The sequence below is a fragment of the Mustela putorius genome, unplaced genomic scaffold, assembly GCF_011764305.1.
Source record: "Mustela putorius furo isolate JIRA1106 unplaced genomic scaffold, ASM1176430v1.1 tig00000196_pilon_pilon_pilon, whole genome shotgun sequence".
In the NCBI taxonomy this organism is placed as follows: Eukaryota; Metazoa; Chordata; class Mammalia; order Carnivora; family Mustelidae; genus Mustela; species Mustela putorius.
Genome location: NW_025421310.1, coordinates 13,288,133 through 13,314,257, shown reverse-complemented (window position 1 = coordinate 13,314,257; position 26,125 = coordinate 13,288,133). Strand labels below are relative to the sequence as shown.

The window sequence follows — 26,125 nt, the reverse complement described above, 5'->3', positions numbered from 1 at the left end:
AAAGAGGATTGATCAAGCTCTGGGACCCTGTGGATAGGGTGGACCTTCACCCAACTGTCCACAAAGGAAGCAACCCTCCTTTCCATTCTGTCCTGTCCCTGTTGGGTCTTCTGAACTCCGTCTCCCATCAAGGCTGTTTCAGACTGTGTGTATACATAGGGGTTATGATTTGGGAGAGACAGAGGTCTCCCAGGTTGGAGGAAGTCCCTTGTGGAGTGCCAGGCCTCACCTCCAGGACTTTGCCTATAGCAGGCTGACCACAAACATCTGCTTAATGACTGAACAAATGAACACACAGCAACCTCCTTGCTGGTTTCAGGGCCTCGTCATGCCATCGGGGCTGTACTTGGGACCAGACATGACAGCAAGCTTTCTGCAAGGGAGCTCTGAGGAATACCAGTCACAGAGTCCTACCAGGTAAGTATTCAACACATCCAAAAAGGCCTAGTTAAAATAAATTAGGTTTCAGTCATTTTCTGGAGTATTATGGATTTTTTTTTTTTTTTTAAAAGGGGAGTGGGGGAAGGGGAACTTTTGGGCATCTGTCCCAGAGTCACGCTTGGCAGAACTATTTAATAAGGATCAATTATTGGGGTGCCTGGGTGGCTCAGTGGGTTAAGCTTCTACCTTTGGCTCAGGTCATGATCCCAGGGGCCTGAGATCGAGTCCCGCATGGGGCTCTCTGCTCAGCAGGGAGCCTGCTTCTCCTCATCTCTCTCTCTGTCTGTCTCTCTGCCTATTTGTGATCTCTCTCTCTGTCAAATAAATAAATAAAATCTTAAAAAAAAAAAATAAGGATCAATTACAGCAAAAGACTATTAGCAACCCAAGTGTTCTCAAACAGGGAGACTGACTGAAAAAACCAAGATAAATCCACATAACAAAATACTATGCAACTGTAAAAAGAAACGAGGGATGGGGGCGCCTGGGAGGCTCAGTCAGTTAAGCATCTGCCTTCAGCTCAGGTTGTGATCCCAGGAGAGTCCCAGGTCTGATTCCCTGATCAGTGGGAGCTTGCTTCTCTCTCTCCTCCCCATTCATGCTCTCTCTCGCTATCTCTGTTTCTCTCTCAAATAAATAAAATCTTTAAAAAAAAAATGAGGGATGAATAAAAGGAAAATCTCTATATAGTGATTAACCATAGAGTCCAACATATACTAACTGAAAACATGCAAAGTGGGAGTCAATGTTTGCTGCATCCTCCCTTTTTACAAAAGAGAAATACATATAGGGGCACCTGGGTGGCTCAGTGGGTTAAAGCCTGTCTTCACTTCAGGTCATGATCCCAGGATCCTAGGATCGAGCCCTGCATCGGGCTCTCTGCTCAGCAGGGAGCCTGCTTCCCTTCCTCTCTCTCTGCCTGCCTCTCTGCCTACTTGTGATCTCTGTCAAATAAATAAATAAAATCTTAAAAAAAAAAAGAGAGAGAGATACATATAGATATAGACACACATGTATATCTATATCTACATACATATTTAAAAATGAAAAGATAAAAACCAGAAGAAGAGGGAAAACAGTAAAATAAATCTGGTGGGTCTCTGCCTTCAGCTCAGGTCATGATCCCAGGATCCCACGATGAAGCCCCACACTGGGCTCCCTGCTCAGTGCGGAGCGTGCTTCTCCCTCTGACCCTCCCTCCTCTCATGCTCGCTCTCTCTCTCTCAAATAAATAAATAAAATCTCAAAACAAAACCAAAAAACAGGGACGGCAACAATGTTTACCTCCCAGGACTTTTCTGAGGAGTAGATGAGTTAGTATGCAAAATAAACACAAGATAAGTACAGCTACTATTTTTATGTGCCCCTGAAAAGATCTGAAGGATGTTACATAAACCATTAACAATTTGAGGAGGCTGAGAAAGATGCACCTTTTTTTTTTTAAAGATTTTATTTATTTTATTTGACAGACAGAGATTACAAGTAGGCAGAGAGGCAGGCAGAGAGAGAGAGAGAGAGAGAGGAGGAAGCAGGCTCCCTGCTGAGCAGAGAGCCTGATGTGGGACTCGTTCCCAGGACCCTGAGATCATGACCTGAGCCGAAGGCAGTGGTTTAACCGACTGAGCCACCCAGGCACCCAAAGATGCACCTTTTAAAAGGAACGTAAGGGGCACCTGTGTGGCTCAGTAGGTTAAAGTCTCTGCCTTCAGCTCAGTTCATGATCCCAGGGTCCTGGGATTGAGCCCCACATCGGGCTCTCTGCTCAGCAGGGAGCCTGCTTCCCCCTTCTCTCTGTCTGCCTCTCTGGCTACTTGTGATCTCTGTCTGTCAAATAAGTAAATAAAATCTTTTTAAAAAATAAATAAAAATAAAAATAAAGGAATGTAATATATTGCAATACAGTAGTTATTCACCAGATGTCTGCTGAATGAACGAGTATTCAGCAGCCTCCTTCCTAGACTCCCTGCCACCTGTCACAGTCACATCTTGTTTAGCATCAAAGCCTTCATCCTCACCAAGGCCTAGGAGACCTTATATGAGTGGCCCCTTCTACCTCTGCCCTCACTTTCCTCTCAGGTCTCTGCGTTCCAGCTTTTCCCTCACTACCCTATTTCTTTCTTTTTCTTTTTTCCACTACCCTATTTCAAACGTCAATTCCTTCTCCCTCTCCATCTGTGCTACTCTATTTTTCTGCACAGCATTTATTACCATCAGCATACTACAAATTTATAAGCTCTGTGAAGGCCAGGATTTGCGTGTGTCTGTTCACTTTCTAGACTTACAGCATGGAACAACACCTGGCACCGAGTAAGTGCTCAGTAAATATCAGAATGAATGCCAAAGGGCTTCCCCAATCACTGTACTTACTATCCCCGCCCTTTGGCTCTAAAACGCTTGAAAAATTATAGCTAATATTTATGTGCTAGGCACAATTCTAACACACTTGTTAGCTTATTTAAAGCTCCCAACACCAACTCTTGGAGGCAGTTACTATTTTTAATCTCCTTTTACAAATGAGGAAATTTGAAGGTAAGGGAGGTAAAGTCACTGGACCAAAGGCTCACAGCTTCTGAGACACAGACCCAGCAGTATGACTGCAGAGTCTATCCTCCTCACCACTAGGCAGTCCTGCCTCTCTGAAAGGCACTCCTTCTCCAGGACAGGTCTGTTCAAGCAAGCCGAGGGGCACAGTCACCTGACAACCAGCACACTGCAGTCCCTTATCAGAACATAATGAACCTTTTCATGATGAACTTTTCCAACCTTTCCACTCTTTCCATGACAATAACAGATTGAAATCTACCTTTTTTAATTTTTTTAACCCTGTGTTAAAAAAATAAACCCTCTTCTACTTTATGGTTTATCCTTAAAAAAAAAAAAAAGTATATGCACATTTCCTTTCTTTCCTAAAAAGGGAAGCATATGATTAGGAAAAAGGGAGCACATAATTAGCACCACCTTCTCTTTTATTTGTTTTCACTTAATATTTTCTGGAGCCCACTCTATATCAACGTAGAGACATTTTCTTCATTCCCTTCCCCCAACCCCCCTTTCATAGTTGCATAGTATTTTATTATGTAGGTATTACCAGCTTTTTTTCTGCCAACCTCCCTATTGAAGAACATCTGGGGGTGCTTGCAGTCTTTTTTGCGATTACCAACCATCACTGTTTCCCCTTCCCTCCTGGTGTATTCCTTGAGTCCCACTGCCCCACTCCCATCTGGGAGTATGACGACTCCCCTCATACAGGAAGTAACCCCAGGAGTATCTTTCATTCATGCAACGAACATTAACCCGGCATCTTCAGTGCGACCAGCGCTGTGCTGGGAACACATTCTCTAAGTCCCTGTCTCCGTGGACCTCACGGCCAAGCATCTAATCGAAAAACCCCACAAATAAAGGTCCAATGATAAATCAGACCACATGTGACATGAAGGAAAGGAACAGGGACCTATGAGAGGGTTTAACAGGCGGATTTCGGGACGGAAGGCGGGAAAGCAGGCCTTCGCAGAGGAAGTGACGTTGATGCACAGACCCGAAAGATGAATGGGAGTTAGCCAGGCAGAATGGGTAAAAGGATGTTGCGGGCAAAGGGGAAAGCATGTGCAAAAATCCTGAGGCGGGAAGGCGCATGGCGAGTTTGAGGAACCGGAAGGCCAGTGCAGCTGTGCGAAGTGGGGAACGAGCAGAGAGGCCGAGCCGGGGCCGGAGGGGCGGACGCGCCTTAGGGGCCACGTTGGAACTTTGCCCTGAGGGCACTGGAGAGCCACGGGTGGGTCCTGAGCTGGGGAAGAAACCGGGGTCCCGAACGTCACTGCTCCTCTTTCCTCGCAGCGCCCCAACCCGCCGGCCAGCGCTCCTGCCGCCTCAGGGTCCCTCCTCCCTTCGTTCCCGGGCCCCCACTCCGCCCCCCGCTCACCGCGGCGCCGGCCTCCGTCCCCCTCGCGCCCCCTCAGCAGCGCCTCCTCACAGACGCCGCCGTCGCCATCTTCCGTTCGCCGCCGGGACACTGCGCACGCGCCGCGCACACAGGGCCGCCGGGAAATGGAGTCCACACTGCAGCCCGACCCCGCCCCTACCCACCTGCAACGCGAGAGGTCTTCCACCCTCCCCCAGACGACGCCGGGGCGTCCTTTATTTCCGGCCTTTGATTGCCATGCCTTAAGGGAAATGTAGTCCCTTAGCGGAGGCATTGGACGGAAAGGGAGGTAGAGGCTTCTGGGAAATGGAGTTCTTGGTAGTTCTGGGTCCTGGACGGCTGGTGTTAGGGCGGGCGGAGAGTCCGGGCGGCAAAGCTCCGAGGACCTGGAGGTGATCTGTTGCCCCAGTGGAGTCTAAGCAGAGTCCTCGATCCCGTCCACCTTAGGTCCTGACCGTTTACGCAGTCTGGAGCCTTTCCAGCTGTCGGAAGCTTCAGTCTTCCAGTCCGTCCAATGGGAACGTGGGTTCGAGGGTCTCTTGCAGTCCTTATGGTAGCATATACTGACCTCCGGAGTCCACAGCGCTCTGAGGCCCTTCTCCTCCGCCGCGGTCATGCTGGGCTCTGGCCATTCGCCCTCTTCTGTCGAGAAGATGAAGCCCGATGGGGTAGAAGAGCCCCAGAGTTCTGCCCTTGGGGCTTTTAGCCTCGGCAGTGTTGCGCACCCGTCGCTCCCTCTCTTAAGCCACCTCCAGCTCTCGTGGCCCCGGGCTGCGGCTCCCGGCGCCTGAGGTCTGTCTCCGCTTAATCCCGCAGGGGGCGCCCCAGTCCGAGCGCGCCGCCCTCGGGGAGGCGGGAGGGGAGCCCGGGGCGTGCGAGGGCGGGGGGGGGGGGTGTCCCAGCTATAAAGCGTGGCCGCCTCCCGCGGCGCCCAGGACGGCTGGGACCCCGGGCGGTCGGACGGGCGGGCACCGGTCGCAACTCGGGCGGTGCCAGCTGAGAGATTTGAAGCGCTCGGTTCCCCCCGGGCCGGAGCGGGGGCGGGAGGGGGCGCAGGCCCGGGGGATGCTGGGCTCGGTGAAGATGGAGGCCCATGACCTGGCCGAGTGGAGCTACTACCCGGAGGCGGGCGAGGTGTGTCCTCGGGGATGGCGGAGCGGGAAGTGGGGGGCATGAATCAGGGTGCGAGCATGAATCGGGGCAAGGACGGAGTGTGGGAATCCAATGGGGGCCCCAACAACAGTTGAGGAGCGGAGGAACTACAGACACGCAGACCAGGTGTAGAAGTTCGGAATGGGGGACGAGGCGTGGGAGTACGGTTTAGGCTGGTTGGAGCGAAGGCTCAAACGGAAAAATTTAGGAAAGGGGCAGCTCATAGTTTAAATGTGAAGACTGGGTGTTGGGGACCCAAAATCCAAGGGATTAAAATGAAAAACAAAACAAAAACAAAGATAGAAATCCGAGTTCCAGGTTAGGGGACAGAGCTGGGGGATTAGGAGGTGGGGTTCCAAAGCGGGAGGGGCGGGGGGGGGGTGGAGGCCAGAGCTAAGAGATGGGAGAAAAGGTTCACCATTAAGGAAAGTCTGAGGTGGGAGCTCAGGGGTGGAATATAGTTAAAGATGGGACTTCTGGGGTAGAAATCAGTGTTGGGATTGTGCATGCGGTAAGCATCTCCGGGGTGATGATCTAAGAGTCAGAAATAGGGATTAGTGCTCAAAGTTAAGGGGTGGAGGTGCTCAGAGATGAAACATGGTTTGGGAGTCTGGAGTCACAGGTGGGTGAGAGCTGGGGCTCAGAGAGATGGGGGCCCAGATGGGGTCAGAGTTGGGAACCTGAGAGCAGATGTGAGCAAGGGCATTGTCAGGAGAGGGATCAGTCTCCGCCCCCCATCTCTATTCAGGACCCTTACCCCTCCTGACTGAACTTCAGTGGTTTAATTGTTTTTAGAGACCCTCAGCAGGGATACTCGGAGGCTGGAGGGTTTCAGATTTCACACCCCTGCCTTCCAGTAATCTCCAGTAATTGCTAATGTCCTCACTTGTCCCATCTCTGACAAGGCTGCCCTTGGAGTAGGGGGCAGGGTGTATCTTAATTCCCGTACCTCCCCAGAGGGAAAGTCTTTCCCCAATTCTAACTCCCGTTCCCACTAATACAAGGGCTCCTCTTTAGCTTGTTCTTTCTATAGTCAAGATTGTGAAATGGCAGAGGGAGGGGTACCAGTAGGAGGGTTATGGGGGTCCGGACATTTGGGTTCTTAACCTGGAAGGAGACTTTGGGTTTCAGGTCGCAGAGGGACTGGAATGTGTGAGATCTCCAAGGATTCTGAGATCTGGGGGTTTACAAGGAGCCCCACCATGCCTGAATTCTGGGTCTGGGGTTTGAAGCTTGGGCTGGGACTCCTGGTTCCCCAGGACTGCAGGGCTTGGCAGAGTGCCCAGGAGGGGCCAGTCTTGGGGCTGTGGAGGTGTGAGGTGCACGTGGGATGGGGCAGGCTGACCAGGGAAGGGACTGGGAGTGCTGAGAGTTGGAGGTGTCACTTGTACAGTGGGGAAGGCTGAGAACGGGTGGGAAGTGGAAGCGTTCGCAGGTAGTGCCGGCCGGTGAGGGGGTGGGGGTTGCCCCAGCCGAGAGAGTTCAGAGTCTAGGGACATGATTGAAGAAGACCCAACTACAGATCTATGTTTGGGGGGAGCACATCTTTAAGAAGAAAGTTGTATTGGTCTATAATGGAGGAGTTGCTATGAGGGCACAGTCTGAAGTTTAAGAACTTGCGTGGAAACTGTCAGAAATTGAGAGACAGTCTAGAGATGATTAGAATTTGGGGGCATATTTTGGAAGAGTTAACATATAGGGGGCCGGAAATGGAAATACGGTGTCCCCAGCCTTCCCATGCACTGAGCCACCTCCTCCCCCAGGGTCAGAACAATAGGGAAAGAAACATCTGCACTCATTCAGCAACTAAGAACTAAGAGGGTCCCCAAACTGCTTCTTGCTCACAGCACCCTCCTGCTGGGGTGATTGACACCCCTGGTCAGGCTCCCTGTCAGGAAGGAAATTGGAAAGTTAGCACCCTGGGGTGTCCCCACTGACCTCCAATTTTCACAGATCAGCTGGTCCAAGTTCTCCCCCCTTTTAGAGATGGGAACTCAGAAGCCACTCCAAGTGTGTGTGCGTGGGGAAGGGGGAGCTGCTGGAGGATCTGGAGGATCTGGACTGGGACTGGGACTGGGACTAGAAACTAGGCTTCTGGCTTCACATGGCCTTCCTATGCTCCCTGTCACACCCTCCCCCCAGAGACAATAAGGAAATGAAGAGAGAGAAATTCCAGCCTCCTGGGATGGGGGTGCCGGTCCCCTGAGGGCTTCCCCCCAATCTCAGCCCCGCCCTGGCAGGGGAGATCCGGCTCACACCCGGACACTGGGGGTTCATCCCAGCCCTGGGGCGTGGGAAAGCCAAGGGTGGATTAGGGCAGCTGGAGTGCTTGAGGTCAGACCTCAAGGAGGACTTCCGGATGGGTGGGGACTCAGAAAAGGAGAGTCCTGGGGTCCCAGTCAATCTTCCTTTGTGATCCAGAGGAGCCTCATGGAGTTGGAGAATTGGAGTGGGGGTTGCAGAGGGATTTAGGAGCTCTCTGAGTCCATTGCCTTCCTTCAGCTCTTAAGGACGCACTTCCCTTATCCTGGGGAGGGGGCAGAATCAGCCAAGGTGGTGGTGGGGACACCAATGCATGGAGAAGGGGTACCTGTGACTCCAGTTTCAATGGGAGGCTTCTGGGAAGATGATGCTGAAGCAATGAGACAGAGGGACAGATGTGTGCTGGGGGGAAAGAGACGTGGCCCAGGAGTGGGGCAGAGAGAGATAGGGTGGGGGGAGAGAGATGGAGTTGGGGAGAGTCACAAGGAGGGAAAGACTGGGAGGGGGATTGGGGAAAGAGGAGAGAGAGACTGGAGAAGGAGGGGAAGACAGAGGGGCAAGAAAGAGACGGGGAGAGACAGGGATGGCGGAGAGGAAGCTTGGATGGAGACTGGGAGTAGAGAGGAGGAGCAGGGAGGTACTGAAACGGGGAAGGAGGTGGACAGTTACACGTGGAACCAGATGGGAGATTCAGAGACCAGAGATGGAGATGAAAGAAAAGTGCCTGAGAGAGAGTTTCTCTGCTTGCACTCAGAGGAGAGTTGGTTGCCACCTGTCCCTGAGTCTCGGAGTGACCCCGGCCATTCCCTTCTCTCTCATGACCTTGGGACCTGCAGATCCTTACAGTGACAGGGGACAAGACAGAACCCACTGACCCACAGCAAAGGTGGCTCCTGCTGGAAAGATAGCTGTACCCCCCCCACCCCCACGTGGGGAGGGAGCAGGGCACACGGAGGGGGAGGGGAGGGGGAAGCCATTGTTGGACTGAGGGAGGGGGATGGTGGACAGTGGGCTGAACGGGTAAACACAGGGAGGGAGAAATCACCACCCATCATGCTTTCTATTCTCCGTGTTTTCTCTCCTTCATTTCCTGCTAGACTGTCAGGTCTGTGAGGATCGCTGTTGCTGTCTTGCTTTTGTTTTGTGATCCAGAGCCCTGGTCTGGAGCCAGACTGCATAAATCAGAATCCCAGTTCTGCCCCTTTCTTACTGTGTGACCCTGGACAACCTCTCTGGGCCCCAGCTTGCTCAGTTATACAGTGCGTGTCGTCACAGCGCAGTTGTAAAGGTTGAAATGGAGACCTTTTCCTGTGAAGTGCTCGGAGCAGTGCTTGGCACTACGTAGGGGGACCATATAGATATTGGTTGAAAGGATGAAAGAGAGAGAGGGTTACTTAGAGAGACCTAGCCATGTCTACTGTATTTCAGTGAGCTAAGATGCACGTTTTTCTTCAGAACATTTCTGAAAATGGCATGGGTTTTACAATCAATGGTGTCTAGGACTGGCTGGTTTTTTTGCCCCCCTTACTGGTACATTAAACTTAAATATATCACAGCTTACAAATAGCGATGCCTTAGATATAATGATATATGGGAAAGAGATGATGTAGATGAAGCTGAAACATGTGATTTCTGATACTGAAACATTAAAAAAATTTTTTCTTTAAGTTTTATTTATTTAAGTAACCTTTACACCCAACGTGGGGCTCCAACTCATGACCCCGAGATCAAGAGTCGTGGGTTCTTCTGACTGAGCCAGCCAGGTGCCCTCCCCCCCGCCCATCCTGAAACATTTTTGGCCTCTAACAGTGTAATTCTATAACCTGACAGGGTGATAGAGCAGAACCACATAGAGGGTATGGTTAGATAAGTGAGGAATTTTTTATTTTTTTGGTTTCAGAACCTCTTTTTTTTTTTTTTTTTAAGATTTTATTTATTTATTTGACAGAGATCGCAAGTAGGCAGGGGAGGGGGAAGCAGGCTCCCCGCTCAGCAGAGAGCCTGATGCGGGGCTCAATCCCAGGACCCTGAGATCATGACCTGAGCCGAAGGCAGAAGCTTTAACCCACTGAGCCACCCAGGCGCCCCAAATACTATGTTTTTATTAATAACTATATTTCCAGGGGCCCCTGGCTGGTTCAGTCGATAGAGCAGGCAACTCTTGATCTCAGGGTCGTGAGTTCAAGCCCCACATTGGGCATGGAGCCTATTCAAAAAAAAATAAAAAGGGGCACCTTGGGTGGCTCAGTGGGTTAAAGCCTCTGCCTTCGGCTCAGGTCATGATCCCAGGGTCCTGGAATCGAGCCCTGCATCGGGCTCTCTACTCAGCGGGGAGCCTGTTTCCTTCTCCCTCTCTGCCTACTTGTGATTTCCGTCTGTTAAATAAATAAAAAATCTTTAAAAAAAATAAATAAAAATAAAAACTAAAATAGAATAACTATATTTCAAAACGTTTAGTGAGAGGAGTGACACTGTTACACATTTGGCAAATCTCTTCAGTGTCTGGTTCAATAGGAGACAGCGGGATTCTTGTGGCAGGTTCTACATTTGGTCTGTTGCAATGTCCAGTGTCCGGTGGCCTCTGGAGAAGTCCACTGTAACTCCTGAGACATAGTGAAAAAGGCTAGTAATTTCCTAGCATTACAGGCAAATAGTTCTGACCTCCTGGACACCCTCAAAGGGTCTCGGAGACTCCCCAGTGTGCCCCAGACCCCTACTTAGATAACCACCTAAAGCATGAACTCCAGTATAGAGAGCTTGGGGGATGGAAGATGAGGTGCATTAGAATGGGGAAGAGAGAGAGACTTTTAGAGATAGCCATCTGCAGACACAGGTAAGGATGGGGGAGGGGACTTGTAGAAGGGGCAAGACAGACAGACGGACAGACACACAGTGGCGGACACACTGGCGACCTTTTGCTGATCAGCAGAGTGGCGACTCACTGACCTCCCCCCATCACTTTTTCTCTCCTTGCAGGTCTACTCGCCAGTTACCCCAGTGCCCACGATGGCCCCCCTCAACTCCTACATGAGCCTGAATCCTTTGAGTGCTCCCTACCCCCCCGGGGGGCTCCCTGCCTCTCCGCTGCCCTCAGGACCCCTGGCGCCCCCAGCGCCTGCAGCACCCCTGGGGCCCACCTTCCCGGGCCTGGGGGCCGGCGGCAGCAGCGGAGGCAGCGGCTCGGGGTACGGGGGTCCGGGCCATGGGCTGGTGCATGGGAAGGAGATGCCGAAAGGCTACCGGCGGCCGCTGGCCCACGCCAAACCGCCATATTCCTACATCTCACTCATCACCATGGCCATCCAGCAGGCACCGGGCAAGATGCTGACCCTGAGCGAGATCTACCAGTGGATCATGGACCTCTTCCCCTACTACCGGGAGAACCAGCAGCGCTGGCAGAACTCCATCCGCCACTCCCTGTCTTTCAACGACTGCTTCGTCAAGGTGGCACGCTCCCCAGACAAGCCGGGCAAGGGCTCCTACTGGGCCCTGCACCCCAGCTCAGGGAACATGTTTGAGAACGGCTGCTACCTGCGTCGCCAGAAGCGCTTCAAGCTGGAGGAGAAGGTGAAGAAGGGAGCTGGCGGGACCTCCACCCCCAGGAACAGTGCAGGGTCGGCTGCCTCGGCCGCTGCCCCTGCTGCTACGGTCACCTCTCACCCGCAGCCCCAGCCTCCACCCCCTGAGCCAGAGGCCCAGGCCGGGGAAGATGTGGGGGCTCTGGACTGTGGCTCCCCCCCTTCCTCCTCACCCTACTTCACTGGCCTGGAGCTCCCCGGGGAACTGAAGCTTGATGCCTCCTACAACTTCAATCACCCTTTCTCCATCAACAACCTGATGTCGGAACAGACGCCAGCACCTCCTAAGCTGGACATGGGGTTTGGGGGCTATGGGGTGGAGAGTGGGGAGCCTGGGGTCTACTATCAGGGTGTCTATTCCCGCTCTCTGCTTAACGCGTCCTAGCGGGGGTGTGGCAGCGTGGTGGGTGGGGTATGGCTATAGCTCACATCCTCGGGCACTTGGGGCCTGATCCTCCTGGTAACACTTGACTCGCCCCATCAGTTACCATCTTGTTTGGTCTATTACTGTGGTGGCTGCGGTGTCTGAGGGCATCGGATCCATCCTTTGGGTACTGTGATAACTGCCATTGACATCTTGGTGGGCCCACTGGGTTCTACCAAGACTGCCATGTTGATTGACGTTATTAGTCCATCCATTGGGTGCTCTGATGGCTGCTACCTGGGATGACATCTCAGTTGGCCCTTTGGACATGGTGATGGACATCCTCTTGGATGGGATGGTGATACCATTCCAGTGACATCTTCTTTGGCCCGTTGGATGCTGTGATCACTTCTTTTTTGGTTGACTTCTTGGCATACTAGAGGGCCAGTTGGCCATCATCCTGCATAACATCTTTTTTTGGGCACGTTGGGTGCTACGATGGCCACCATCTTGGTTGGCTGACATAAACAGTGTACCGTTGTGCACCGTGACAGCTGCCATAGCCCCTGGGTTGGCCACTGTCATCAACGTCTCTTTGGTGTGAGTTGAGTGAGGGATGGAGGTGAGGCTACTCCTTGTTTTTTTCTAGAGCCCATTCCCCCCTCTGGTCCAGGGGAAACCAGAAAGGACTGGCTAGGGTATGGGGAATTTCTGCTGAAGTCTGGTTCTTGCCTGGGAAGCGGGATACTGCCTGTGTTGGACCATTAAAGGCACTGTTTCTGCCTCTCACTCAATGTCTCTTTTCTTTGGAGGGCGGGCCCTATGGGGCTTAAACACCTGAATTGCCATGTCCCTGTCCCCTCTCCCGCCTGCCCCCAAGAGCTGGCTGCCTCTGGGGGAGGGGCTGGGGGAGGCATCGACCTGACCTTTGGCTCTTTGCTGTCCCTGACCCCAAGGACAGTTTGCTCACAGATAGCAGCCCCCGCAGCTCCGGGGCCAGGGCAGGGGGAGGTGGCTCTGCAATGACCAAGGCCATCTCCCCACCCCCACTCCCCAGACACACAACTCTAACTCTGAGGCCCAAGGAGCCCAGGGGCTGCTCGATTTTTCGATTTTTCGTTAAGCTGGGGAGGAGGGGAAGGCACAAACAAGGTGTTAATTGAAGGAGATGGTGTGTGTGTGTGTGTGTGTGTGTGTGTGCGCGCGCGCGCGTGCTGGGAGGGTGGGCCTCCATGGGTCATAGGATATCACTGTGCCCTCTGGGGTCTCTGTGGCCCTCCCATTGTTCCCTCTGGTTTGTATCCCTCCATTCTGTGGGTTTGTCCCACATTCTGGGTGCTTGTACCTATCGGTGTCCTGGGATGTCTTACGGTTTTGTGTGTGTGGTTCTCTTTGTCCCCCTACCCCTGGGTCCTGGTGGGTCTCCCACTGTTAGGCACAGTTCTTCATGTCCATCCGTCTGCATACCCACCACCTCAAGGGGTCTGTGTGGGGCTCGATCCATGTTGCAAGCCTGCCTGTCACTGTGTGTTCTGTGTGCACCTCTGTGAGTCAGTATCCACCTGTATGTTTCAAGTGTTTCAAAGGGTCTGTCGGCGCTTGGGTGTTACGCCTGTCACCTCTGCGTGGAGGGTCGGCAGTCACTTCAGCAGGCAGGTGTGTGGGGAAAGAGCTCCGTCCTCCTTGTGTGGCTGTGGGCCCCTAGGGTTAGTGTCTGGGTGTCTCTGAGAGGAACAGAGCTCTGAGTCTGGGGTCAGTAGCTCAGATGTTCTGAGCGCATGGCTCTGGGAGGGGCAGGGGGAGACAATGACAGGAAGCCGAGGCTCAGGAGGCAAAGGGACTGGGCCAGGGTCATTCAGCCAGATTAGGGCAGGTGGGCGGGCTTGGTCTCATTTTGTCTTTTCCTTATTTGGGGTTTGCTTTTCTTGGTCTTTTATTCTCTAGCAGCTAATTAATTCGTTCATCAGACCAAGGGCTGCCTGCGTATGTGTGTGTGTGAGAGATGTCGCCCCTAGTTTCTGTGTGTCTTTCTGTCTCCTAAATGTCATCTCTCTGGGACACTCTCTGAGCCTTTGTCTTCTCCTGGCTTTTTTGAAAACCTTTGCTCATCCTCTGTAGCCTACCTCTTACACGGTCCGCCTTGGGCTTTCTCTCTCGTTCACTCCCTTGTGTTGACTCTATCCTTTCCTCCCTGTCTCTGGGCTCTGAATGGCTCCTTCCCCTACTTGGGGACTGTGAGTCCCTTCTGGGTTCTCCCACCCCCTTCACCCTAACTACGTTGGATCTCTGGCCTCACTCCTTCGCTCCTCCTTCTCTGTTCCCCAGCTCCCAGAGTTTCTGCCTCTACCTGCCACCTCGAAGGCCAGGCCCTCTATTTCTGTCGCGGTGCCCGCCCTGCCGCTGCGTGTCACCACCCCCCCGCCCCCTGCCGTGCTGGCTCCCTGTCAGCCGTCAGCCGTCCCACCGGTCTCGCTGTCCTGGGCAGGCCGGGGAATTCCTCCTGGTTCCTGGAAAAAACAACTGGGGCCGAGAGAAAGGCCCTCAGTCTCCCCGGGCGCCTGCCCCCCTCCCTCGGGCCTGGGGGTCTCTCCCGGAGTCAGCCGGCCTGAGGCAGGAAGCCCTGCGGTTTCTGGCTTCTCCCAGGCGGCCTCCGGATCTGGCCCCCGCCCCCCGGCCAACAGCCCAAATATTATTCCGCAGGAGGAGCCGGTGGTGGCGGGAGGAGGCCCAGGCTGAAAGAGGCTTTCAGGGCGGCCAGGCCTGGGGCTTCCTGTCCCCAGGCTTGGGCCTCAGGCCGCCCCAGTAGGGACCTCAGGTGGCCGGAGGGGCGGGTGTTGTTGTAGGGTCCTGGAGGGAGGGTGGGGCCATCCGTCAGGGTGTCTGGTGGCCACCGGCTCGGCTGGCGTGGGCAGGTGTGACCCCCCACCCCAGGGACAGCCGGCTGATGTCCAGCGTGGAAAAGTACCATGGTCAGACGTGGGGCGCATGGACAGATGTGAGGGTGCCAGGGATCGTGAATGGAGGGATAGCCATGGGGACACAGAGAAGCCGGCCTTGGGATAGGTGAAGCTGGACAGAGCCTGGAGGGCCTGAGGGGACATGGTCCAAAGGAGGGGCCCACGGGTGGGGAAACAGAGGGCCAAGGTAGCGTCCTAGCTGTGGACAGAGGTCCCATGACATCAGAAGGCATGTGATAACAATGCTGGAAAGAGAAATGCTAATAGTGGCTTTTAGGGCTTATCCTCTGTCTGGCATTGTGTGAGCACTTGATAGGACTGAACCAACCCCCCCCCCATTTTATTATTGGTGAAACTGAGGCAGGATGAAGTAAAGCTACTTGTCAAAGGTCACAGGGATAGTGTTGGAGCGGGGGCTAGGGGGAGGGACCGAGGACTTGAACCCCGGGCAGTCTGGCCCAGAGTCAGTGCCCTTAACCACCATGGTGTTGGGGGAAAATGAGAGCAACATGGGGCCCTGGGGTCCCAAGCCCTCTCTCAGAGTCAGCCCCATTCCCCGCCACGACCTGTTCCAGGAGGAGAGAAGCATCCCCGGGAGAAGCCAGCAGTCCTGGGCGGGTGGGTTACAAGTGTGTCCATGTCACTGGTTGTCACACATCTAGCTTGGTGTCAGTGGGTTGGGATCCCAGGGCCGCAGTCTTCTGTGTTACCCGTGATGTGTCTCTGGTCCATGCATCGGTGTGTGTTGCATCTGCCTGTCTGTCACTGTTTGTGTTTTGTCCTTGGATCTCTGTGCCTTGCCTCCTGTTGGCCTATCCTCGTAGCCTGATGTCTGTCCTTGGTGTGTGTCTGTCACTGGGTCTGTTCTGGTGACTGTCCCCGGGTTCGGCGGATCTGTTTATGTCTCTGTCACTCTGGGTCTGCCTATATCTGTCCCTATTTGTCACCATGTCTGTTCCCCTATGTGTCACCATCTACCCAGTGTCACTGTGTGTGTTACTCACCGCCCAGGCCACAGGTGGGCGTGTCGGGCCCACTGGTGCCAGGGCGGGGGCCCAGCCCGGCCCACCCTCGCCTGCCATGGGCCAGGCTGGGCGCCTGTTTGCAATGCCTGCCACAGGTAAACACCGAGATCCGGAACCCAAGGGCCACCTCCCTCCCCTCTGCTCCCTGTCCCTCAGCCTGCCCTGGACTGGGCTGCGCCCCAAAGCCCCCACAGGTGCTGCCCCCACACTGGAGGGGTGCCTTGACCCATCCCTCCACCACGGTCACAAGCATCCCAGAGCCCCCAGCCCTGGCCGGGCCCTGTCTGTCCATCTGCTTCTCTCTCTCTCTCTTTGGGTGTCTCCTGGCCTCTCTCTGTTCCTTTCTGTCCTTACCTCCTCTCTCCTGAGTTACTCTGCAGCTTTGCCTTTCTCTGGAATGACCCTCGTCTCCATTCTATCACTGTCCCTCTTCTTCCCCCTTTCTCTGTCCTTGCTCAGTCAAGTGTCATTTCCCTCTCTTCCTGATCTGACTCTGGGGCTGTCTGCCCCTCATTCTGGAGATCTTTGGTGCTTTGTCAGTTTCTCTCTCTTCTCTTCAGTCCCTGTGTCCCTCTCAGCCCGCGTCTGTCAGGCTTGGCCACTCTCTCCGTGTGTCTCGGAGCCCCCCCAGCCCCCTGCAGGATCAGACGTCTGCCATCCCCGGGCCCTTAGGGAAGTATGTGTCCCCCACCCCCCCACCCCCCGCTCCTCAGCCCGCTGGTATATATATAAATGTAGATGTACATATTATTTATATCTGTACCCCGGGGGCAGGAGGGGCAGACACTGGGGCCTTTGTGTCGCCGCTGCCCGCTGCCTGCCTGCCCGCCACTCCTCTCCCTTCGTCCCTGCCACCCGCCCGCCTCCACTCCCCCCTGCCCCACAGAAAGGTTCCTGTGGGGCCTGCCAGCTTCCTTTGCCTGAGGTGTGAGTGGGCACGCCACGGGCGAGGCGGGCAGGGGGGCCTGGGGACTTTTCCAGCTCTGGGGAAGCTTTCCGGGTGGGGAAGAAATGGGACTTCTCAGCCAGCTGCTGTCTGCCTGTCTGCGTCTGTTGTCCCTGGGCGTCCCCGGGTCCTCACCTGGCTTCTGCCTGGGAATCTGTCCACCCATCTAATGTCATTCTGACTTCTTCTCTGTTGGCCTGGGGCTTATTCACTTGTCCCCACACTGCACACTACTGTTGGGCATATGTGCGAGGCTGTCCGCAAAGCCCCAGACACAGAGCAATGAGATGCTGTCCATCCCGGCTGATTCTGGGCCACTTCTGTCTCATTTCCTCCGTCTCTTGACCCAGTGCTTGAAACCCTCCCTCCGTCCTCATGAAAATAGGATCTGAAGCCTTATCATGGCCTATGGGGCCCCCAAGTTTCCCCTACCATCACTCTGAACTCATCCTTTTTTTTTAATCTTCTTTTTAAGTCATCTCTACACCCAACATGGGACTCGAACCTACCACCCTCATATCAAAAGTCGCACACTCTGCCAACCGAGCCAGCCAGTCTGACCTCATTCGCACACCCCTCCTCTTTGCCACACTGGCACTGGCCACCTGGCTGCTTCTGGAACAAACCAAGCAGGCTCCCGCCTCAGGGCCTTTGCATGTGCCATTGCCCCGGATTTCTTCTGGCTTGCTCCCTCGTTTCTTTTAGTTTCCTGTCTGCTCCTCAGCAAACCCTTCTCTACGTCCTTCTTCACAGCAGCAACTTCCGTCACTCTCTAGCCACTTCCCCTGGTTTACTCTTTCTTCTTAGGACTTACCGTTCCATGGCTGTCACATTTTATGGATCTGTCTCTCCTACCCAAATGTCAGCTCCATGAGAGGAAGGGCTGCATTCTGCTCCCTGCTCTATCCATTGCACCCAGCACACTGCTTGTCTGACAGAGGATGCTGAATAAATATTTCTTAAAGGAAAGGAGCACATTAACCTATCCACCCTTTAAACTCTGTGCTAGGTAATGCCAGGTTCATAGTGGTCACTGAGCTTTGGTCCTGCCCTCGTGGGGCTGACAGTCCATTCCCCAATGATGATACAGAATGTGCAGGGTCTGTGAGAGCCCATAAGTGGCAATTGACGCAGCCTGGGAGGTCAAGGAGGCCTTCCTGGAGGAGGTGTCAGCTCAGCTGAGACGTGTGTAGGGCAAGTGGGAATAAGCCAGGCCTTGTCTTGGGGACCAAGCGATCAAGACAAACCCAGCCTTGCCTTTCTTTACAGATCTCCAGTCTCTCCTTCAGTCTCATAGAACTTGAGTTTGAAGAGGTCTTAACTCTAGTTCAAACCTATACCTTTCCCTGATTTCGGTCTCTCCTCCTTTCTCCCCCTCTCAAGTCCTCTCTCTCTGAATCTCCATCTCTCTTCTCTCCCTCCTTCAAGGTCCCTATTCTTGGCATATCATCTTTGTATCTCAGTCTCTCTGAACGTATCCGGGAATTTCTCTACTTAGCTCTTTTCTGAACATCTGTCGGTCTCTCTGTGTCTACCTCATCTCCCCCATCTCAGTGGGTCTCTGAGCTCTCTTGCCCCTCTCTCTGGGTCTCTGTCTTCTTCCAGTGAGCTGGTCTCTTTCTACCTCCCTCTCCACCTCTGTTGTTTCCCATCTCTCCTTGTCCATTTCTCCTTTCTGGAAGTCTCTTCATTGATCACCCCCATCAATCCAGAAGCCCTCCACTCTGGCCCCAACCTGGCACGGTGGTGGTGGTAGCTGGTGGTAGGAAGGGGGACTGATCCAGCCCCTCAGACCCACACCGGTCAGGCTGTCTGCTCTGTTAATGGTTAACTCAACCTCTATCTAGAATACACACTGGCCAGGCTGGGGGTGACTCCCCTGCCCACCCCCCCACCAGCTGTTCTTAAAGGACCAGGTGTCCTCTGCAGCTCTTCAGCCCTCACCAGGGGACCCTACTGTCTGGAGGTCTCTTGTCCTGGGGATGGAGGAGGGGAAGGGGGAACTACCCAGTGGTGGTGGTGGGGGGATTGCAGGGCTGGGGAGGGGGGGGTGGTAGGTCACAGGCTAGCCCCAGGATGGGCTGCCAGGTCTGGAGCTCCATCCAGCGTCTCCCTTGCCCCAGGCTTATCGCCTGGTATATTTAATCAGGGGTGGTTTTCCCAGCCCTGCCCAGGGCTCAGGCTGGCAGTACCAGGGGTGACAGAACACCTGAGACCTGATGCCAGGGGTGGGGGGTGGAGGAGGGGATGGGACCCCTCCCCTCCCCAGCCCAAGAACTGGGGGTTTAAGAGTGGCGGGTCCTCCAGATCCAAAGTCTCCCGGTCTCTGGTATTTGGGGTTTGAGGCATGTGGGTCTGCAAGATAGGTGTGGGACACATGTATAGCTGAGAAGATGGGCCAAGACTTCAGGCTCTTCCAGATTTAAGTGACAGAACACCTATGTTTCTGAGATCTGGGGCAATCTGGGGTCTCAGGACTGTGTGACAGTGCTGCGGCTCACTCCCCATCTTTCCATCCATCTATTGGCCATGGCGCCCCACATTCCCCCTTCTCGGCAACCTCCACTTTGAGGTAGCAGAGGGAGACCGCAGGGGTGGGGGCTGGGCTCTTGGGGCAGCCCCCTCCCCTTAACCCCTGCTTTGCCGCAGCCTGCTCAGGCCCCGCCCCTTGACGCCAGAGAGCAGGAAGTCCTGGTTAATGATCAGCCCATCGGGACAGGTGCGGGACAAGGCCGCACACATCAGAGGCGGCCGCAGGGGCTGTGCCTTTTACCCTGCCAGTCCTGGTGTCCTAGGATGGCCACCGTTGAGACTGGTCTCCCTAGATGGACGTGGGGAGCGCAGTCCAGGGCACCGACAGAGGCAGGAAGCAGTCACCTTGTTTCCAGGGATTCTGTTAGTGTACCCCATGGAGGTGAATTTCCTCTCTCGTAGGGCAGTTCCTCTAAGAAAGGCAGCTTTAATATTCTGCCTTCTGAGCAAGAACTCACTGCCCATCCCTTCTTGGAAGCCTCCTGATGCCTCCTTCCCCTCCCCTCGAGGGCGCTGAGTCCCCCACATCCTGGGTAGACACAGGGGCGGACCAGAAGGGAAACCTTCCCGAGCTTGGCTCTGGCTGAGCCTCAGTTCTGTCATCTGGAAAACGGGCAGACGGCTAGGACGCTTGAGGAATGGCCGGCATTCCTAAAAACAGCCAACGGGCCGCCTGAGGGAAGGGCGCCACCTGGAGGCTACAACGCAAAGTCCTTTCCTGCAGGGATCAGTTCGGTCCCAGAGGGGGCGCAGCATCTCACAACTAGGACCAAGAAGGAAAAAAAAAACCCCATCTTTCGGTTTATTGAAGGAGGAAAAGGGGGCGGGAGAGGGGGGGCAATAAAATGCTTTTGCTTTGTTTATAAAGAGCGAGATTTCAGGAGGCCCCTTCTCAAGGAGGAGGGGGGCACCTCTCCCCCAACTACAAGCAGCAGCAAAGCCAAGCCAAGGAGGGGAGAGGAATACTGGAGGGGCCAAGGGACCCCACACAGCCCCTCGAACAGAAGCTACAAGCTTTCTCCCCCCACCCTCAATGCATCTACCCCAGGGGACCCATCTGGGATGAGGAAGAGGGTATGTACACAAGTCGGGGTAGCACTGGGCTGGGCGGGGGAGGGAATAATTTATCCGCAGCAGCGGTGGGTAGCAAAGGGGTGGGAGGCAGTAGACTGGTGGCAGTGGTGGCCTAGGGGTCCCGTTCTTTCTTAACCTTGATGTCTCCAGCAAGGATAGTGGCGATCTCGCCCTGCATGAAGGCCCAGGGGACAGAGGAGCCCACCAGGGGGCACTTGTCTCCACTGGGGCAGTACACCTCCCCAGCAGGGCCCTGTGCCTTGATGAATTCCCGTGAGCAGGGAAAACAGAACTTGTGTCCGGGCACTGAGGGGCACTGGACGAAGTGGGTATCTTCCAGCCGCTCGCGGCACAGGGTACAGCACAGGGGTGCCCCAGGGGTCGCCCCGGTGCTGCCACCACCCCCACTAACAGCTTCTGCCCCTGCGGTGGGGCTGACTTCCGCCTCACCGTTGCGGGCCACAAGACGATGCTGGACAGGAGGCTGGGCTGTGGAGGAGGCTGCGGGGCTGGCGCCCCCGGCACGCACGGGGCCCCCACCCCCGCCAGGGTCCTTGGGGGAGTGGCCCAGGGCCTCTGCCACGTTCTTCAGGGCGGCGATGGGTGAGGGCACCCCAGGTGTGTCGGCGGAGTATGGGCCACCCGGGGCTACCCAGTGCCGCTGCTGCTGTTCCTCGGTGGTCATCTTCCCAGCCGCCTCACCCTCGGGCTCGGGGGATGCCTTTCGACGGCGTGGAGTAGGCGCCAGGTTCCGGGATGGGGCTCGCGGGGGTGGACCACAGAGAGCTGCAGGGGCTGCCTCTGGATACTGCTGGGGCAGGGCCTCTGCGGGAGCCGGCTCTCGAAAGCTGCGGACACCGTCGGTTAGCAACTCCCCCAGCTGGCGCCATTCCCCCGAGCCGTGCCTCCGTTCATATTCGAGGTACTTGAAGCCTGATGAGGCCAGAGCCTTGCCCGGCTCCCGCAGGGCATCATGAAACATCTGGCGAGCCACGGCCAGGACTCCTGCGTACACGTTGCCAGAGCCACAGGGGTATTCGGTAAAAAGCTTCAGCTCGAACTCATAGCCCGGTGGGCGGGCAGTAGCATCAAAAGCGAACACCCGCCCCACCAGCCCGTGATCCTTCTTGAAGCGGACATTGAAGGGGGCACAGGCCGACAATGCCAGCAGCTGTTCCCGCACAGCTTTGGGGCGCCCGTGCCACTCCTCCGCCCGGCCACGCATGGCCTCGTTCAGTTCTGCCAGACAGTCCGCATTCCTCTGCTGCTTCTCCTTCTCGAAATCGGAGCCAAAAGCCGGACGGGCAGGACTCAAGCCGGGTGCCAGCGTCAGGCCTCGGCTTCCCAGGCCAGATACCGCAGCTGCCAGCAGCCCGGGGGGCACCAAGCTGGGCATGGAGCCAAGCAGGGCCCTCCGCGCCCCCTCCGCCACGGCCTCCTCGCGGCCCAGCCCATTAGCCAGGCGAGACCCCAGGGTGTACTCCAGGGCGGGAGAGGGCAGGGGGAGGCGGCCCGACGATGTGGCCCTGTCATAGCGGTCCGGGCCAGAGATGCCACCGCCTGTTCCTGACGGCTGGGGCTGGGCCTGTGGAGGCGGTAACTGAGGCCCCTGGGCAGCGGCCGCAGCCAGGTCCTTGGTGGTCGGGTGCTTGAGGGCGGGGGGCCCGGGAGAGCGGCCCTCGGGGAGCACGTGGCTGCGCTTGAGTTGGCGGGCAGCGTCGATGAGCAGCTCGATGCGATCCGCACCCTCGAAGTTCACGCAGCCGCGACACACCGCCTCGCTGAAGTCCCACACCATGGCCCACGGCATCTTGGGCAGGTCGCACAGGTAGCACCACTGGCGGCGGGACGCCTGCACAGACGCCATGACCCCCGCGCGCGCGCCGCTGAGCCCCGGCGTTCCACCCGCCGCCGACGTTCGATCCGCGCCGCAGACGTTCGATTCGTGTCTCCGGGACCGCGCAATCCACAGTCAGGCCTCCGACTCGGCCTCCCCGCCGATCCAGGCCCGGCCCCCCTTCCCCGCCCCCTGGGCCCTAAGCCTTTTTCCTCACTCCCGCCTCCTTGAAAAGCCTGTTAGAGGCACGTCGGCGCCCCTGCCCGGTCTGGGCTCCGGGCCGAGGCGCACAGCTCGGGCCCCGGAATGGGCCGCGGGCACCGCCGCCTCGGGCTCCCGCCGATCCCGCCGCCGCCGCCGCTGCTGCAACGGCCGCCGCCGCCTCCACCTCCTTCTGCCCCAGAGGCCGCTTCGCAGGGAAAGTTACATAACGCGCCGGCAAAGCCTTCTGGGAAACGTAGTCCCGCCGGGGCCGATTCTTAAAGGGGACGGCTGGCGGCGGAGAGCTGGACTCGTAGCCTCTCCGACGCGCAAACCCTACCATTCATCTCGGCGAGGCAGGGAGTTCCACGCGCTCGGAGGAGCTCGGGCACAGGGCTTGGGGGCGGGGATGAGTTATGAATGATCACAGCTATCACGGACTCAGAAATGGTAGGAAGTGGACATGCTTTCGGGCATCTAATTTCTGTTCCGACTTGCTGTGCAGCTTTAGGCAAAAGTCTTGCTCTTTCTGAGGCTCAATTCCCCGCCCATCAAAGGTGGGCCAATGTCTGGTTAGGGACGCAGCAGCTCCGGAGGAGAGGCCCTGATTGGATGGTTTCAGGGTAGGGGACGGGAAGCTGGCAATTGGGAGAGGGAGGGTTCTGCTTGGCACCCCGTTTGCCTCCAATGTTGTGTATCATGGGGCCGGAAGCAGCCGGTGAAAGAGGAAGAACGAACGCCTCTGAGCCAGGCCTCTGCCACACTTGCCTCATCTATTAAAGAGTGGTCCAACGCCCTCGAACTCTGTTCCATCTCTGCCGGCGCGCTCTGGTCTACAAAGGGTTACATTGTGTTTCTCCCCAGCTCCCCACTGCCACTTCACTACAATTCCCAAAATGCTCTGCCGGGAGGACAAACCGACGCACTTCCGCTGCCTAAGAGGCGGGGGGAGGCCTTCCCGATTGCCGCTGTCTCCTACCTCCGGCTCAATGTCTGGGAGTTTTAGGTTTTTGGGGAGCACTGCGTTGAGGGAATCCTCACCCACTACTGACCGCTAATTTGGAGGAAGGGAGGGAGGCCGGGGATGGTCAGCAAGAGTTGTAGGGAGTACTTTTTCTCCAACCTCCAGTGCTTACTACCTGATCGGACCAACCAGGCTTTGGGGACACCCCCACCCCATCCCGCCCCCGGGGAGGGATTTCTTCCCAGCATCGGGACCAGTGCGAGTCAAGCTGGAAGAGGAGGGAGGGAGGGAAGGACAGGTCTCCAGGTTCTAACTCTTCCTCTCTCTTAAACCTGGGTCCGTGAGAACTCAAAAATATTTGAATGACTTGTCAGACATGCATTCATTAGTGGCTTTCAAACTAATCGGACTACTCCCTCTCCTACATCCCGGTGCAATCCTAGCTGCTGATTTTGTTATCCAAACACCGCTGTCAGCTTCACAATTTCGCTTAACATCTGTATTATTTTCTGGAAATTGACTCCCTTAACTAAAAAAAAAAAAAAAAAAGAAGAAGAAGAAGAAAGAAAAAGACTTCCTACTTTTGCCTCATCCTAAGCAATACAGGCATACCTCGGAAATACTGTGGGCTCCTTCCAGACTACCACAATAAAGCAAACCTAGCAATAAAGCAAATATCACAATAGAACAAGTCAAATGAACTTTTTGGTTTTTCCAATGTATCTAAAAGTTTACACTATGCTACAGTTCATTAAGTGTGCACTTGAATTTAAAAATATTTTATTGCTAAAAAATGCTAACCATCCTCTGAGCTCTCAGAGGTCAGTGATCACAGAGCGCCATAGCAAATGTAGTAATAATGCAAAAGTTGGAAATACTGCATGAATTTCCAAAATGTGACACAGATACACATTTGAGCAACTGCTGGAAAAATGGCACCGACAGACTTGCTTGATGCAGGGTTGCCACAAACCTTCAACTTGTAGGGGGAAAAATGCAGTATCTTAAAGGAAAGCACAATAAAACGAGATATGTCTGTATTATGGGCAGAAGTGTAGGTTTTTAATGTACTAACTACATTTTTGGGGAACTAGCTACATTTTAATAAAGTTTAATACCACATAAGAGCTATTAAAAAGGCCATCCAAATGGACATGGGTGGCTCAGTTGGTTAAGCTTCTGCCTTTGGGTCAGGTCATGATCCTTGGGATCAAGGAGCCACATCAGGCTCCTTGATCAGCAGGGAGCCTGCTTCTCCCTCTACCCCATACCCAGCTTGTACTGGCTCTCTCAAATAAATACATAAAATCTTAAAAAATAAAAGCAGCCATCCACAGATCATCGAAAATTGCCTTGGGCGCCTGGGTGGCTCAGTGGGTTAAGCCGCTGCCTTCGGCTCGGGTCATGATCTCGGGGTCCTGGGATCGAGTCCCACATCGGGCTCTCTGCTCGGCGGGGAGCCTGCTTCCCTCTCTCTCTCTCTCTGCCTGCCTCTCCATCTACTTGTGATTTCTGTCAAATAAATAAATAAAAAAAAAAAAAGAAAATTGCCTTTAAGCAATTCTTCAGTAAAAATTAGTTGGGGGAGAGGGGTGAGGTCTAGAGTTCTGGCTGGGGTCCAGCTTCAGGTCAGCTGAATTGCGACTGGCCCCATCACAAGTTTAGTGTAAGTCTCTCTCTCTCTCTCTCTTTTTTTTTTTTTTAAAGATTTTATTTATTTGACAGAGATTACAAGTAGGCTGAGAGGCAGGCAGAGAGAGAGAAGGAGGAAGCAGGCCCCTGCCAAGCAGAGAGCCCGACGCGGGGCTCGATTCCAGGACCCTAGGATCACGACCTGAGCCGAAGGCAGAGGCTTTAACCCACTGAGCTACCCAGGTGCCCCAGTGTAAGTCTCTTTTAAACTCGGGGAAAAAAACATAGACACCCCCCATTAGAGTCTGCATTTAATTGGGCAGCCTCAAGTTAAAATGAAAACATGCATGTAAATGTTTAGCATGGTGCCTGGCCCAGAAAAGGAGCACCACACATGGAGACTGTTTTTAAGCTGCTCATTAACTCAAAGGCGCAACTCTCCCTCTGTGCTGGGCGATGCTGAGGACACAGCACTGATCTAGCTAGACTCAGGCCTTCCCCTGACGGGGCTCATCCCGGTGATGGAGGCAGATGTCTTACTTAAATTTACTCAAGTAGTATTTAACTATGTTTTTCCCCTAACTGCTGGGTGAGAGGGAGTGCCAGGAAAGACTTTACTGAGGAGGTAGTATTTGAGCTGAGACCTGAAGGATGAAAACAGAATGGAGCTCTTGTGGACTCCTCCAATTTTTATACCCATTTTACAGATGAGGAAAAAGAAGGCCCACGCAGCTGGCCAGGGTAGTGCCAGGGGTTGGGCCCCGTCTGACTCAATCAGATGGGGCATGGTGATTATTAGCTACTTTGCGACTACGCTTTGCAGCAGGTTTAGGAGTAAAAAAACCAGAAAACGAAAAACAAAAAACCGGCTCTTGCCTTCATGAAACTGGGGAAGGGTGGGGGAATGAGGACCAGCTTTAAACAGATAAAGGCATGAGCTCATTTAGGGACCAAAGGACGCTAGAAAAAAATCTAGGCAGGCCCATTCTAGCAGGGAGGAGGAAATCCAGAAAGTTCCCCTGGAGGAGATGACACTTGGGCTAATTTCTGAAGGATGGGTAAGTAGGAATAAGATTTGAACACAGAATTTGATGGGTTTAAGGAAAGAAAGGGGAAAAGGCGGGGGGGGGGCCCTGGAAAACCACCAGCCTCCAAGTTCAACGAGACACCCCCTGTCCACAGAGGGGTGGGGGCAGGTGTAAGTGCAGAAACCCCCAGGCCTGTCTCAGAGCCCAAAGTAA

At 54.8% G+C, this 26,125-nt stretch overlaps 3 protein-coding genes across 4 annotated transcripts in view; 1 reads left to right on the top strand and 2 right to left on the bottom strand.

Annotated features, from left to right (window-relative positions):
• Positions 1-4,500, bottom strand: part of SYMPK (symplekin scaffold protein) — a 37,496-nt gene extending 32,996 nt beyond the window's left edge. Inside the window, exon 1 of the mRNA XM_004767551.3 lies at positions 4,361-4,500. The gene's annotated coding sequence lies outside the window, so the exon portion shown is untranslated. The remainder of the gene's footprint in view (positions 1-4,360) is intronic.
• FOXA3 (forkhead box A3) lies at positions 323-12,505 on the top strand. Of its 2 annotated transcripts, none has more exons than XM_004767554.3 (2): positions 323-417; positions 10,751-12,505. In XM_004767554.3, the coding sequence occupies exon 2, from the start codon at positions 10,781-10,783 to the stop codon at positions 11,735-11,737; it is 957 nt and encodes a 318-aa protein (XP_004767611.1). In that variant the 5' UTR covers positions 323-417; positions 10,751-10,780; the 3' UTR covers positions 11,738-12,505. The 2 variants fall into 2 exon arrangements, with proteins under 2 accessions (XP_004767611.1, XP_004767610.1); XM_004767553.3 differs by lacking the exon at positions 323-417 and adding an exon at positions 5,276-5,494.
• A 7,448-nt stretch (positions 12,506-19,953) lies between these two features.
• IRF2BP1 (interferon regulatory factor 2 binding protein 1) lies at positions 19,954-22,782 on the bottom strand. Its single transcript, XM_004767550.3, has one exon. It carries the CDS (start codon positions 22,115-22,117, stop codon positions 20,363-20,365), a length of 1,755 nt encoding a protein of 584 aa, XP_004767607.1. The 5' UTR covers positions 22,118-22,782; the 3' UTR covers positions 19,954-20,362.
• Positions 22,783-26,125: the final 3,343 nt, after the last annotated feature.

Coding starts and splice junctions, on each gene's coding strand:
- FOXA3 (XM_004767553.3), top strand. CDS start 5,426: ATGCTGGGCTCGGTGAAGATGGAGGCCCATGACCTGGCCGAGTGGAGC. Junction 5,495..10,750: donor ACTACCCGGAGGCGGGCGAG/GTGTGTCCTCGG, acceptor CTCTCCTTGCAG/GTCTACTCGCCAGTTACCCC.
- IRF2BP1 (XM_004767550.3), bottom strand. CDS start 22,117: ATGGCGTCTGTGCAGGCGTCCCGCCGCCAGTGGTGCTACCTGTGCGAC.